The 15,944-nt window shown below is 35.1% G+C and overlaps 1 protein-coding gene across 1 annotated transcript; it reads left to right on the forward strand.

Moving 5' to 3' along the window:
- Positions 1 to 12,546: 12,546 nt before the first annotated feature.
- Positions 12,547 to 14,174, forward strand: LOC120188535 (receptor-like protein 51). Its single transcript, XM_039191937.1, has one exon. It carries the CDS (start codon positions 12,614 to 12,616, stop codon positions 13,946 to 13,948), a length of 1,335 nt encoding a protein of 444 aa, XP_039047868.1. The 5' UTR covers positions 12,547 to 12,613; the 3' UTR covers positions 13,949 to 14,174.
- Positions 14,175 to 15,944: the final 1,770 nt, after the last annotated feature.

Below are 15,944 nucleotides of genomic sequence, written 5' to 3' on the forward strand. Positions count from 1 at the left end.
CTGTTCATTAATTCTAGAAAGTTCAAGCTTAGAAACTTAATTTATGTACCTAAAATTACTAGGAATTTACTTTCTATCTCTAAATTCAATCAGGACAATAAAGCTTCTTTTGAGTTCTTTCCTACCTATTGCCAAGTGAAGGATCTTGATTCTAGGAAGATTCTGCTTGAAAGATGTGAAATTAGAAGGTTGTACAAGTTGGTTCTTCTTTTAAATAATTTTTTTCTGACAAGACTGCCAAGCCTCTACAAGATGTTACTTTTTTTTTAATAATAATAGTTCTTGTGTTTCTCCTAAATGTTTAGTAGTTTCGAATGCTTTGTTGTATTCTGCTGTTAAACCTGTTTCTTTGGAATTGTGGCATAAACGATTGGGTCACCCCAATAAAAGTGTGTTGATACAAATCTTGAGAGATTGTATTATTTCTTTTGTTAATAATAAAGAAGAGATAGTTCATGCTGCTACGATGTATACTAATTCCCCAATAAACCTGTTTCTCTTGAGAGATTGTATTATTTCTTTTGTTAATAATCAAGAAGAGATAGTTGGCTAAATCCCATAAAATGGCTTTTGCTAATTCTACTACGATGTATACTAAACCCTTGGAACTTTTTTCTGCTGATATTTAGGGTCCATCACCTATTTATTCTAATGGATTTCGATATTATGTAGCATTTACAAATGCTTTCTCTCATTATTCTTGGATTTCTTTTTTGAAATAAAAATCTAAGGTTAAAGAGGTAATTGTTCACTTTCATAGGGCAGCTGAAAGACAGCTCGGTGTGCAACAGCTGACTCTGAAAAACTAATAATGGTGGGGAATTCTCTAGTCTGTTTTCTTATCTTAAGAGTCAGGCTATTGCTCATGGAATCTCTTCCCCACATACATCTGAACAGAATGATCTAGTTGAGAGGAATCCAAGTGAAAATCCGGTGATCGGTGATTGAGAAAGATAAAACCCAACCCTAATAGATAAGATGACCAAGAGAAAGAAAACAATCCTGAATGATTAATACTTTTTATTAAAACCAACTGAATACAAAAGAGGAATCCCAAACATATTTATAATGGGCTAGAACATAACAACTTGCCAGCAAACTAAAGATTAGTTATAACAGAAATATAACAGAATCATGACAGAGACTATATCCTAACATTTTCTTGTTCACTCTTTTTGAAAAACTTCTTCCCTAAAAAAAACCAAACCTTCCTTGCATAACCTCAAATGAGGATGGAGCAACAACCTTCCTGAGGACATCAACACCTTACTTAGAAAAGGTAATATAATTGACAATCATTTTTCCAGCAAGATCATTTTCTCTTACAAATGAAAATCAATTTCGACATGTTTAATCTTGGCATTATGCGTTGGATTAGTAGCCATATATACTGTAGAAATATTATCACACCAACAATAGGCTTGCTAACCAAATAAATACCAATTTCAAACAGTAGTTGTTCTACCCAAACTAATTCAGACATAGCATTTGCCAAACTTAGATATTTTGCCTTTGCAAACGATCAAGAGACAACAACCTGCTTTTTAGAGTACCAAGCCACAGGGTTAGGCCTAAAAAAAATACAATAGCCAGCGGTGGACCTCCTATCCTAAACTGAAGATGCCCAATCAACATCAATGCAGCAGACTAGATTACACTCATCAGAACACTTAAAAATGACCATGATCCAATGTCCCACTCACATATCGAAGATTATCTTAATATCCTTCCAATGCACCTCATAAGGATTATTCATATGTTGACTCAACTTGTTTACAACATATGCAATATCTGGCCTTGTAGGTAGACATACTGCAATCCCCTAATGATACTCCTATACAAATAAATGTTAGAAAACCTCTGACTATCCTCCACCTTCTCCATAAAAGTTACAACCATTGGGGTTGGTGTGGATCTAGCAGTTTGCATGTTCACCTTACTAAGCATATATTAAACATTTTTTTTTTGCTTCAAGAACAGTCCTTAATAGCATTGATGAACCTCCATTCCAAGAAACAACTCAGGTTCACCCAAATCCTTAAGGGAAAATTCAACATTCAGTTTTCGAACAGTCTTATTAACCTCATCTTGATTGCTCCCAATGATGATGATATCATCAACATACACCATAAGAAGAAGCTTTGTAGTTGCAAAATTCCTAATAAACAAAGAGGACTATGCCCGAGAAGCAACAAAGCCTAAAGTAGACACCAAAAATACATTCAACGAATCAAATCAGGCCCGAAGGGCTTGCTTAAGACCATATAAGGCCTTCCTAAGTCTACAAACAAGTCTTTCCCAAGTAAAATAGTTTGTTCAAAACTATGAGGCTGTCATAAAAATCTCTTCAGTTAGTTCACCGTTTAAAAACACATTATTGATGTCAATCTGTCGAATGATCCACTTGTGCATGAAAATCATAGAAAGAACAGTTCTAATCGGGGCAGCTCGAACAACAGGACTAAATGTCTTTGAAATCAGTACCGACTTTCTAAGAGTACCCGTTTGCAACCAATTAGATTTTTAAAATGTCAATAGTGCCATTAGATCTCCTTTTGGTCTCAAAAAGTCATTTACCAATTGGCTTTCGATTGGGATGAAGAGGCTGAAGAGACCAAGTATCATTCTGAAGAAGAGCATTATATTCTTCTTCCATAGTAGCATTCTAGGAAGAATGTTGGAAAGCCTTAAAGACATCTGCAGGTTCATCGTCTTTGACTTCGGAGCTAAACACCTTAGGCTTAACAATTCCATTTTTATCTCTGGTGATCATAAGGTGAGAATTAGTAACCAAATGATTTGATGGAATAGGGATGGATGTAGGTAGAGATGGAGATGAAAGTTATAGAGATGATGAAGTAGATTGTTGTAGTGATGGAGATTAAGTGGAGGTAGGTGCATATTGATATAGAGATGGAAGTCTTGGAGATGATGAAGTAGATTATTGTAGTAATGTAGATTGAGTGGAGGTGGACATGTAGAGATGGAGATGGAAGTCGTGGAGATAATGAAGTAGATTGTTGAGATGATGAAGTAGATTGTTTAAATGATGAAGATGAAATGGATGCAAGTGCAGGTAGAGATGGAGATGGATGTTGTGAGAATGGTAAAGCTGAATTTTGATCAGGAACAAAAAGGGAAGCAAAGTACTGAGAAACAGGAATTTGAGATGGTGAAGAATGAGACTGAGAAGAATTACCAGCAAAAGTAGAAGAAACATTACCCTGTTATGGAACAGTAGGCATTCTATAACCTCGCAGATCACAAAGAAATGAGAGAGAGGTAAAATTGATCTTGTTAACACCATTACATCGAGGAAGATGAGCATCAGGAAGCTGAAAACTCAAAGATGACTGAACTCCTTTTGTTTTAATATTAGCATTATAGGGAAAACAAGTTCATCAAATTGAACATACGTAGAGATATATACCTCACCAGTAGAATCTAAGCATTTATAACCTTTATGCCTAGGAGAAAAGCCCAAACCCAAACATGGATATGATTTAAACTGAAATTTATGTTGATAAAAGAGACGTAGAAAAGGAAAACATAAGCATCCAAAAACTCTTACTATACTTAAGTCATGAATTTTCCCAAACAGTTTAGTGTAAGGACACATACCTCCTAAAGCTGAAGTTGGAAGTTGATTAATAAGAAATATGGCATTAACAAAAGCATCATTTCAGAACGTAAGAGGCATTGAAGCCTGAGACATAGCTAAGCCTACTTCAATAATTTGCCTATGTTTCCTCTCAACTTGAGCATTCTAGCACATAACAACAGCCCAACAAACTAAAGATTAGTTATAACAAAAATATTACATACATAACAGAGACTATATCCTAACAGGTTTGGGGTTCTATGCCAAATTTTCTGAAGAAAATATTGCACACACGAACTTTAAAACCACACATTATACTAAAATGCCTTCTTTGAATGATGATGGGTTCGCCATGAAAGAGCACCTTAAATCCTGGGATTATACTGTTGCCTGTATTGTCAAGTAAACATAACTCTGACCAATTTCTTCCATTAAAGGCCACTTATGCAGTTTCCTGCTTATTGTTTACTTCAAGCTATAACCTTGAACAATTTATTCAATTATATGCTCGGTTGTATTTTGACCCCTTATGTTTCTTTTTATGCAATTCATCTTCATGATTGTTAACTCTGTTCTTGTTTTATTTCTTAGAATATGTGGTTTGTTTTCCATGTTCATCTTATGTAAGTTTGGTAGATGTCATGAGCAAAGTAAACTACTTTGTTATGACTTATAAGTTCATGGTAGAGTTGTCTGGTTGAAGAGACGGTCCGACCTCATAGCATTTTTCCTGCCTACAACATCTCATTAATGGAGCCAACTACGTACCAAAACTGACGTCAGAAAGATCTTCGCATCAATTATCACCTTTTTTTTTCTGTTACATGGAGCTCTTTAGCTATTTGACCTTTACATAATTCATACCCGTTGTTTCTCTGTAATATTATTCTGCCCGAAATTATCTTGTTTGATAATAGAGCCATGCATTTAAACTTGAGGAAATGGTAGCTAACATGTCTCTTCATTTTTATCTGAATAAGAAGGCTTAGTTACCAACCAGCAGCCGCTCAATTAGAAGAGAAAATATTGTTAACTCTAAACCTTAAACCCTAAAATTCAATCTATTTCATGATCAATTGATAGATCATGAATTAATACTTCGGACGAAAAAGAACATATATTTGATAATGAATTATTGAATCCAACTCTACATGCAATCTTTACCATATGCAGATTTGGCAATGATATGATTGTGGCTAAATCTTGATAACTAATTTTGCTACCAATGATTTAAATCTAATAATCTTGACCTGTAAAAAGAGAGGAAGCTTAGCTAAGATCCCAAAGCATGTATTATTACTATAAATGATGGGATGGGTTCCTCTCCAAGAATTACATCAAAATTAAATTGTAATTAATACATTTTCAAACACATAGGGTTTTTATAACTTATTAATAAGTCCTAATGAAAGTTTACATATCTCATCAATTTAACTCTGAGCTCGATCACAAAATTTCCAAATCTATTGATTTACAAAATTTAGCACTGTCAGCTCTATTTCTCTCTTCTCCCAATTTGTAGAGTGAGCGAGTTCATCAAATTTTCAATCTTCTTCCAGAAAGTTTTTAAAACTCTGAAAAAATCGTTATTTGTTTCTTCTTCAAACTATATCCATCTTTAAATTTGTTCTTGTTCTTCTGTATTTTCTTCCCCAAAATATCCAATTTTTCTTTTTTACTTAAAAGTTGTAGATCTAACTCCAAATCTTTCAACTAAAATTTCCCCCTTTTTTTGTTTCCATCTTTGTTTGATATGTGTGTTTTACCTTTTTGTTTCTTTTTTTGTTGTATTCCTTCAAAAGGTTGAAATTTTCAACTCAGATTTAGCTTGTTTAGACAAACTATTCTCTTTCTACTTGTTTCGTCTACCGCTTCATTTTTTTATCTGCTCGTCTAGATCTAATTCATCACTGCTGGTTTCTGTTGCTCGTATGTTTGTCTTGGGTTCGTCAAGAGAGAATCTTGTTCATTGGTTAAATTTCAACAATCATTGTTTCTTCATCTATTTTTCGATCTTTAGTGGTCTGTAATTTCAACAACCATTTGTTGTTGCATGTGCCTTATCTTTGTTGCTAACTATATGTTCTTTTAGCTGTTATAGATCCATATCAAATTGAAGTTTCATTCTAGATCTCAACATAGTAAAATCAATATTATTCAATTTTCTTCCCTTTTAACACTAGACTTTTAGCAATAATAATAACAATAGTATTATATAAATTAAAATCCTATTAAGTAACCAACTAGGCTTCTTAGTACCCCTCAATTTTCTAGCATTTATTAGTGCATCTTCTGTCTTCTTTGGATTCCTTTTTCATAGTTTCTCATAGCTTCTACTATAGATGATTACTTGAGGTCATGTTTTTCTTCTAGATCCCATAGGGCGTATAGGGGGCAAGCTCGACAGAGGGTGGCAAGGAGACTAGACTTAGAGTTTGTTCATTGAATGTAGGCACATTGAATGCTAGGATGCTGGAGCTGACCGACGTACTAAGTAATAGGAAAATAGATTTTGTATGTATTCAAGAGACTAGGTGGAAAGGGGCTCGCGCTAGAGAGTGTAACAAGTACAAGTTGTGGTATTCAGGCGTATATAACACTAGAAATGGGGTGGGTATCTTGGTATCCTCTAGGCTCAAGAAAAATGTAGTTGAACTTTATAGATACAATTATAGGATCATGATGATTAAGGTTATTATAGAAGAGAAAGTGGTGAATGTCTTTTCAGTGTACGCCTCACATGTTGGCTTAGGGGAGGGGGAGAAACGTTGCTTCTGGTATTCGTTAGATGATGTACTTAGGAGCATTCCGGAGGACCAAAGAGTTTTCATAAGGGGAGACTTCAATGGCCATATAGGTAGAGCAATCGACGAGTATGACGGTGTTCATGGGGGTTTCGATTTTGGTAGTAGGAACGAGGAGGGGTGCACGTTGCTTGAATTCGCTACTGCATACGATACGGTGATCACTAACTTTTTCTTTAACAAGAGAGATGTGAACTTGATTATGTTCTATAGCAGGGGACATTGTACCCAAATCGACTACATCCTGGTTCGAAATCAGGATCGATGAGCTTGCATTGACTGTAAGGTGTTCCCTGAAGAGGCATGTACATCACAACATAGATTGTTGGTTTTGGTGTTTCGCGTACGCCACGAGCGGAGCACTCATAGGAGGGCTAAACTAGGTAAACCTAGGATTCTTTTGAAGAACTTACATGGAGCGACAGTTGATGACTTTAGGAGTAAGGTTTTGTCTCATACAGGTTTTGGAACTACAAACTCAAATAATGCATATATGTTATGGAAAAATATGACAAATTCCATCAGAGAGGTGGGAAAAAACACTATCGGGTTGTCGATAGGAAAGGTCAAGGAACATAAAGAATCGTGGTGGTGGAACGACGAAGTCCAAACTAAGGTGAAGGCAAAGCAAACTTGCTTCAAGGAGTTTCTACAATGCAATGACGACAAAGAAAGATCGAGAGCTAAACAAAGATACAAGGAGACAAAGCGAGAAGCCAAGAAAACAGTGGCTAAAGCAAATGATAAGGCATACAAGGAAATGTACAAGAGATTAGACATCAAGGAAGGACAAAATGACATCTTCAGGCTTGCAAAATCCAGGGAGAATAGGAAAAATGATCTAAGTAACATTAGGTTTATTAAGGACAACAATGATGTTCTTTTAGTGAAAGATCATGATATTAAGAGGGTTTGAGTTAGTTACTTCTTCGGATTATTTAATGACGGTGCATCTCCCTGTAGAGATAGTACCGTTGATGGGTCAGCCGACCATCATACTACGGCCAATGACTTTCCTACAAGCAAGATTGGGATTGAGGAAGTCAAAATGGCTCTTAGAAAGATGGGAAGGGACAAAGCTGTCGGTCCAGATCAAATTCCTATCATTGTGTGGTTGGCCCTAGGAGAAGATGGAGTTAAGTGGTTGACTAATATCTTTAATATTATTTTAGAGATTGCCAAGATGCCAGAGGAGTGAAGAGAGTCTACGGTGATACCAATCTATAAGAATAAAGGAGATCCCCAACGTTGTGGTAACTACATAGGTATTAAACTACTCAGTCATACCATGAAGCTATGGGAAAGGGTGATAGAGGCTAGGTTGAGACAAATTACTAGGGTTACGGAAAACCAATTTGGCTTTATGCCAGGCAGGTCTACTACGGAGGTGATTCATCTACTTCGACGACTTATGGAGAAATATAGGGGGAAAAATAGAGATCTTCACATGGCGTTCATTGACCTTGAAAAGGTGTATGATAGCGTTCCCCGTGATACAATCTGGAAGACCTTGGAAACGAGATGGATCCCAACTGTTTATATCAGGGTGATTCGTGATATGTACTGTAGATCTACTACATACGTCAGGACTACAGTTAGCGACACCAAGGCTTTCCCGGTGGAAATCGGACTCCACCAGCTATTAGCCCTTACATCTTCGCCTTGATTATGCACGACATCTATTGTGCGACACCAGACGGTGTTCCATGGTGTATGATTTTCGCTGACAACATTGTCCTAGTTGCTGAAACAAAATCTGAGTTGAATAGTAGACTGTCTACCTGGAAGACTGCTTTGGAAGAAAAAGGTCTAAGGATCATTATTGAAAAGATAGAGTATTTATGTTCAAACTTCAGTGGGAACCAAAACGATGAAGATGTAGAAGTATGCATCGAAGGACACGTTCTCCCCTCAAAGGATTGTTTCAAGTACCTGGGGTCTATGATACATAAAATGGGGGTAGATGATGACGTTACACACTGTATAAAGGTGGGATGACTAAAGTGAAGGGCTGCAACTGGAGTTTTGTGTGACAAGAAGGTGGCTCTAAAACTTAAGGGAAAATTTTATAGAATGCCAATAAGACCAGCGCTGTTGTATGGATCAGAATGTTGGGCAATCAATAATGATCACGTAAGGAAGATGGAGGCCGCAGAAATGAGAATGCTTCGATGGGCATGTGGTAGGACTCTATGGGACATGAAACCAAACTCTGCAATTAGGATGTCCATGAGGGGTGCCTGTATCTGAAAAATTGAAGGATGGAAGACTACGGTGGTTTGGGCATGTCCTTAGGCGACAACTGTCGGATGCGGCTAGGAGGGTAGAGTTGATTACAGTCGACGGTGCCAGAAGGAGAGGACGACAAAGGAAGAAGTGGGTAGACTGCTTGAGATCTGATTTGAAAGATTTAGCCCTTACCGAGGACTTGACCTCTGATAGGAAAGTATGAAGACTTAAGACCAAGGTAGCCGAGTAGTGTTGGTCACAACCATAGGGTGTAGCATCTATGTCTTCTTTTTAATGCCTTTGTAGTTAATTTCTAGGACTTTTACTTTTTATACGTTTTTGTCATTGGAATTTATGAAGGCTTATAACTAGGGTAGTGGAGTAGTGTTGCCTTAGTTTAGGTTTTAACCCATTTGACCATATTCCTTCTCGTAGCTTGCTATCGTTGACTTCTGTGTATCCTTCTAACGTTTTCTGTCTATAAGCAGAGATTTTACGCAAGGATTTATTTGCAGGGATTACTTCCCATTACAGATGCGCATATGAAGACTGCATATGAAGAATGTTCAACTATATATTTATTGATTTATTTATACATGCATTTTATTTTATCTTTATTTTTATTTTCTCACTGCCGAAGGTCTTCCACGGAAGCTACTCCAACCTGGCGTTGGGGACAACCTACTATCCCCACCTCCCCCTTACCCCATTGCATATGGGAATAGGGTTTTGTTGTTGTTGTTGTATCAATTTAACTCTGACTTTTATCATTTAACTCGTAAATATTTTCATAATTTTACTCGTACAAAGACGCCGTAATAAATTTATTCCTCTCAAGTGTATTTCGATAAATCATCACATGAAAACATCTTATTAGGCTCATTTAATCATTACAAATTATTTTCAATTTTCTTTAATTAATTTAGAATATAAATTAAGCTTAATCTAATCCTAGGTATCAATATCAAGTAGATGATATCAATACCCAATAAATAATGATATTCTTGGATAGTATCGATACTAATTTGACACATTAAAATCTAACATTTCATCTTGATATCGATATCAAAGATTAAGTACTAATATCGAAAAACAATATTGATACCCCATGAGTATTGACACTCTCTTCATCATTTGTCCAATTTTAGTAAGTGTCTAACCCCTTTTTAGGTCCTAAGACCTTATACCGATCTCATAAAATCATTATCATATTTTAAGACACTACCGATAAGAATTTACCACAATATGATTGTGTAATCACAAGTCATCGAATGTGTTTACAGCAATACTAGGCCCTTTAATCCTTAATTAGATATACTAAGAGTATTTTTGATAATCTTACTCCCATAGAGATTATCAAATCTAAGACTCATATTATAAATTTGATCAAATTTAAAAAAGTATATACAAAATATATTAATTTTACATAAATTCCACTCAACTTAGCTCATGAAATCTCTAACAACTATAAGAGAATTTCTTCAAATATGGAGTATAAATAGATTTTTTTCCAAATTATATTTTTCACCAAACCTTAATAATTGTTTTTCCCGAATTTAAATATTACAATCATATCCTTCTATTAAATAATACTTTATATTTTATTTTTCAATTTTAATATTTTAATGGGTAAAGTACACAAATATTCCCCGATAATAGAGTGTTATTTTGTTGAATCTTTCGAATATAGGCGGAGGCGGGTGGGGACAATTGCCCACCCTAAAAATCTTAAATTACCATAAATATTAGATTTTTTTCTTTGTATTTTCAATTGAAAATCGTTTTCGCCCCCAAAATTTTTATAATTCCAAGTTCACCCCTAACTTAAAACCATGCGTCCATCCCTAGTTATAGTGCTGACGTGGCAGCCCACGATGTTGATGTGGCAGACTACTGTGGCTGATGACATGGCAGATGAGCTAAATTGGTTTTTTAATTTTGTTCGAGGACCAAATTGATTTTTTTATAAAAAGTTCAAGGGCTTATTTTATTTATTTAAAAAATTAAAAAATATTTTAAATTATAAATATAAAAATATTTAAATATTCAAAAAAATAAAAATAGTGAAAATAAAAATTGAATTATTAAAATATTGTATATTCATATCAAAAATATTATAAATATTATTAAAAAAATTGAATATTTATCATAAGTTATAAAACGATAACTTATAAATTATCAAAAAAAATTAAATTTTTTTTAAAAAGATATATTATACATATCATATGCATGTAACATATATACATATTATCAAACATTTATACAAAGAATTCTTACTGGATTAATAGAGAATTATAAAATTTAAATTAGTTGAGACTTATAATTTTTGGATTAGTCTAAACTAATTATGTTTTCTAATTACTTTTTTTGTAAGTCTCCAATAATTTAAAAAATAATTATATAATAAATTTTGAAATAAAATATAAATAGAATACATAGTAAATTCTGACAAATCCAAAATTTGTAGATCTTGACTATTTAAAATTTGTAAATCTTGATTAATCTAGTAAAAATAATTTTTGTAAGTAATGATGATATGCATATATATTACATGTATATATTATGTATAATATATCTTTTTAAAAACATTTTTTATTTTTTTGATAATTTATAAGTTATCATTTTATAATATATGTTCAAAAATTAAATTTTTATAATATTTTTAGTATTTTTAATATTGATATTCATTTTTTTAATAATTTAATTTTTAGTTTTAGTTTTTGTATATTTAATTTTTTGAATATTTAAAAATTTTATATTTATAATATAAAATATTAAAAAATTAAATAAGTCTTTGAACTTAAACAAAACCAATTTGTCTCTCGAACAAAAAAACAATTTAGTTCATCTGCCACATCATCATCGTAAATCGCCACGTCAACATTATAACAGTCAACGACGAAAAACGTTGATCAGAGGATAATGTTGAGTTTATTTTTTGAGTTGAAGGGTCACATTGAGAGAAAAATAATATGATTGCAACATTGGGGTTTTTCTTTAAAAAAATATCGGGGTTTAAGTGCCTTTTACCTTTAATATAAGGTTTAATATAAAAATAAATGTCTAAACTATACCTCAAAATATAATTTTGATGCTTAAATTTTTTTTCGCTAAAAATAAATGTGTAATGTTGGAACTTTTAGGTGCTTGAATCGTAACGATTATTAAATTTGGTCGTTGTACTACTCTTTTTTTTAAGTTCTTTTTAAATTAAAAATATTATTAATTTAAAAAATCCAAAATTTTGAAAAATTAAAAAAATCCCATAAATTTTAAAATTCTTCATTCCAACCCTCGTACCAGTCGTCGCCACCACCACCTGCCACCTTTACCATTATTGAATGGCCGCCCTTTCGTCGCATGACTTCTTAAATCTGTAAATCCCTAAACTAAAAATCCCTAACCCTAAATTTAATGAAGGAGGGATTTGGCTGAGATTTAATCTCAATAATTCCGATGGTTCGGACTGGGGAAGGGGGTTCGGCAGCGGCGGTGACCATGGACGAGCTTCGTCGTTCTTGCAGCCATTTTTTTTCTCACCATTTTAACAGATCGAGGAAAGGGAGGGAAAGCTGCTACGAGGGGGGGGGGCAAAGGGAGACGGGGGGAGGTGGGAGGTGGGATCCACCCTTTCTTCCTAAAGAAATTATTGTTTTTAATACTTTTATTTTTAAAAATAAAAAATAATATTTTTATTATTAAATTTTTTTATAAAAAAACTTATTAATATAATCGCTTAAAAACATAACGAAAAAAATATTATATATCTAAATAAATATTTTTTTAAAATATAATTTAGAAATTTATTTTTTTATTAAACCTTAATTTAAACCTTAGTCAATAACCGGTCCCGAACATGATCAGAAGTACGAAAGAAGCTCCTCACCGTCATACCCCACCCCCTCCTTAACTTTCATCTTGTATATGCCTTCTCACTTCGCTTCCAAACTCACTTCAGTTCTCGCTCTCTTTCTCCAACATGAAGCCACCACCGCTCTTCCTCCTCCTCCTCCTTTTCCTTTTTTCTACCACCACCACCTCTGCCGCCGCTTCCACAACAAATGTCACCAAACCTGCTACTCCAACACTCTCCCCAACGCCACCCACCACCAAAGGTCCCTCTTCTTCCTCCTCTACTCTAGACCCCAAGCAAATTCGAGCACTTCAATCCCTCAACATCGCCACCGCAAGAGACCCTTGCGTTCAACCTTCCCCTAACAACGCCACCGTCTGCGACACCTCCAAGCCTTTCCGCCACCTCGTTTCCCTCCACCTTTCCAACTGCTCCTCCAACGTTTCCCTCTCCTCCGCAGCTCTCAAGTCCCTCTCTTCCCTCCACTCCCTCTCCTTCACCAACTGCCACGCCTCCCCCATCCGCTTACCTTCCGATCTCTCTTTCTCCTTGACTTCCTTCTCTTGCATTCACTCTCTCCGCCACCTCACCGCCGTCTGGCTCTCACGATTCGTCAACCTCACTGATCTTACAGTTTCCTATACCCCAATCAACACTCGCGGTCTTTATGTAATCCTCGGAAACATGCATAAGCTCAAGACTCTCACCATTTCCCACGCAAATCTTTCCGGTTCCCTTCCGAGACACCTCCATCTGAATCTTACCCATGTTGATTTATCCAACAACAAGCTCAAGGGGAAGATACCAACTTCCCTTACCCTTCTTGAAGACCTCGAATTCTTGAATCTTTCTTCAAATGGGCTAAACGGGGTGATTCCCACCGAGTTCGGCGACTTGATATCGTTGAAAAATATATCATTGGCTACCAATTCGTTTTCCGGGACAATCCCGGATTCCATGTCAGCTATTCCAGGCTTGATTCACGTTGATCTGAGTAACAACCAGCTAAAAGGCACTGTTCCGAGTTTTTTCTCTGAGTTGAAAAAGCTGAAAGTTTTGAACCTTGAGAACAATGAGCTTCATGGGGTTATACCTTTCAACGCTAGTTTCATAAAGAGATTGGATGTTCTCAAGCTTGGCGGGAATGGTAATCTGTGTTACAATCAGTCTTCTTTGTCATTGAAAATGAAAATCGGGATTGCTCCTTGTGATAAGCATGGCTTGCCGATATCGCCGCTGCCTTCTAAGGAGTCTTCGAGAGACAGTGGGAGTGAGTCTTCGGATTATGGCGATGACGACAACGACGGTGGTGGTGGTGGTGGTGGTAGTGCCGACAATACAAGTGAGAAAAAGGAACATCATCACGGACCAAACAAGGTTGTGCTGGGTGTTGCTATTGGGGTGTCTTCAATTGTCTTCCTCATTGTTTTCTTGCTGCTTCTCTCAAAATGGTGTGGTTGAAAGAGGGATAAAAACAAGAACTTTTGATTATTGAACAGGTTCTTAGAGCAGAGGTAATTGATATTTGATACACTTGATTTATGAGAAAAAAGGGTGACTATGGACTATGGGTGGAATTTTGTGGGGAAAAAGAAATCAGTTTGAACTGTGATAATTTTTTACTGCGTTTTTGGTCATTGAATGGTTAAAACAAGAGTGATTTCCATTTTTCTGTTGTATGAAGTGAAGGCATGCAATGCAATTCAAAGTAATTCATATATTTTTATTCTTCTTGATCTTCATGCATTTGTAATCTTTACACCATTTTCACAGTGTTAACCATTCTGATAATTCGTTGTGTTTTTTGTTGTTGTGCTTCACGTGGTCATGATGTCTTTAGTAATGCAGCCACGCCTGTTGCTAATTATGTTGTTCCAACAAAAAGTTTTCGTGCCTCCAAAGATTTTTCAAATATATAAATAAGAAAAGATTTGTTGTTATCATGAAAGAGATAATGGGTACAGGCCAAGTTGGTGGTTGTGGTGGATGAACTTGTAGATGTTAAATTATTGGGGGTAAAAACGATGAATCGTTATGAATGATCCATCTGGTTGATGGATGCTGTCATAGTTTTTGGCTTGATGTTTTAAAATGTTGAGGTTCCTTCTCACTAAAATTGGAGTTTCAACCATGTAAATGGCCAGGCTTCCTCAAATCTTTCCATTGATTGAAGGAGTAGTATTCTTTTCAGAGATCTCGAGATGGAGAAACCATGTCTGTGATATGTGTGCACCCTATCATCTTATAAACACTTTTATATCATATTTTCTTGAGATTTTGGAGAAATGGAAACCAAGAAAGCTCTTGGAGGAAGGCATGTGATGAAATCATGTTGATCAAGGAAGCAAGTGATGTTAATCATTATGGCCATTATATTTACCATTCCCCTTTTTTCTCTTTATAAAAGAGCAGAGAAAATTGAGAATCATCATGGGTTGCTCATCATTCAACGACACTTCAAATTTTCAATATTTATTCAACCTCAAGTGGGGACAGTGCTTTTACTGCCCATACCATAAAACCACCCTGCCAGCTGATGTAGCCTCGTTCCAATTAATGAAGTTAATTTTTAAGGTTTTAGCCCAAATGCCAAAGCTCAGTGTGCCTATATAAGTGCAGTCTTATTCCTGACAAAATGCTCAATACCAGATATCACTCGGCTACGTCCTACAAAGATTCAAAGAAAAGGAGTTCATTGAATAATACAAAAGGCTGCCAACTGACAAATACGATTTACTGTCAGTATCTCCTCTGTTAATTAATTCATGCTCTTGGATATTCCTATGTTGGAATTACGGTGCAATTGAAATAAGGGAGTCACCCAACCTATTACTTTATTTTATAATTTTTTAAATAATTTTCTTTTAATTTCCAAGTCTCTTTCATCAATCATCAGTATTTTTAAATGATCTTTTCGGACCAATAAAACCAATATATTTGAGCAGAATTTGAACCTATGCTCTCTTGGGTAAGAGGTAAACATCTGGCCACTGGGTTAAATATATTGTTTGTGATTGATTTACAAAAATTTATATTTAGCTTATACTTTATTGTCATCACAAAATAAATTTATAAATGTATTAAGGTTTTAAAAAACGATCCGCGACTGTTATCTATTTTATTTGGAAGGAGAAAAATCGAAGACTGTTATAAAACATTAGTAGGAATGGGGAAGTCAATTTCAAGTTCTATTGTTGAAATCATTAGAGTTAGGACCTCATGGAGATGTATAGAAAGAATTTATTCATAATTCTTTTCTTTGTATAGCTTGGGGACATTCGGTATTGAGTATCCTAAAATACTTGTTCCTTTGTAGGAATCTGCTGCTTCTTTGGATATAAATATGAAAATTTTCTCCAAAAAAAATTTACAAATTTGGAAGAATCTAGACCAAAAAAAGGTGTCAAAGCATTGAGATGGACAAGTCGCATCCCTAAGAAAAGACACGGTGAAGGGA

This window comes from Hibiscus syriacus, unplaced genomic scaffold, assembly GCF_006381635.1.
Source record: "Hibiscus syriacus cultivar Baekdansim isolate YM2019G1 unplaced genomic scaffold, ASM638163v2 tig00004072_pilon, whole genome shotgun sequence".
Taxonomy (NCBI): domain Eukaryota; kingdom Viridiplantae; phylum Streptophyta; class Magnoliopsida; order Malvales; family Malvaceae; genus Hibiscus; species Hibiscus syriacus.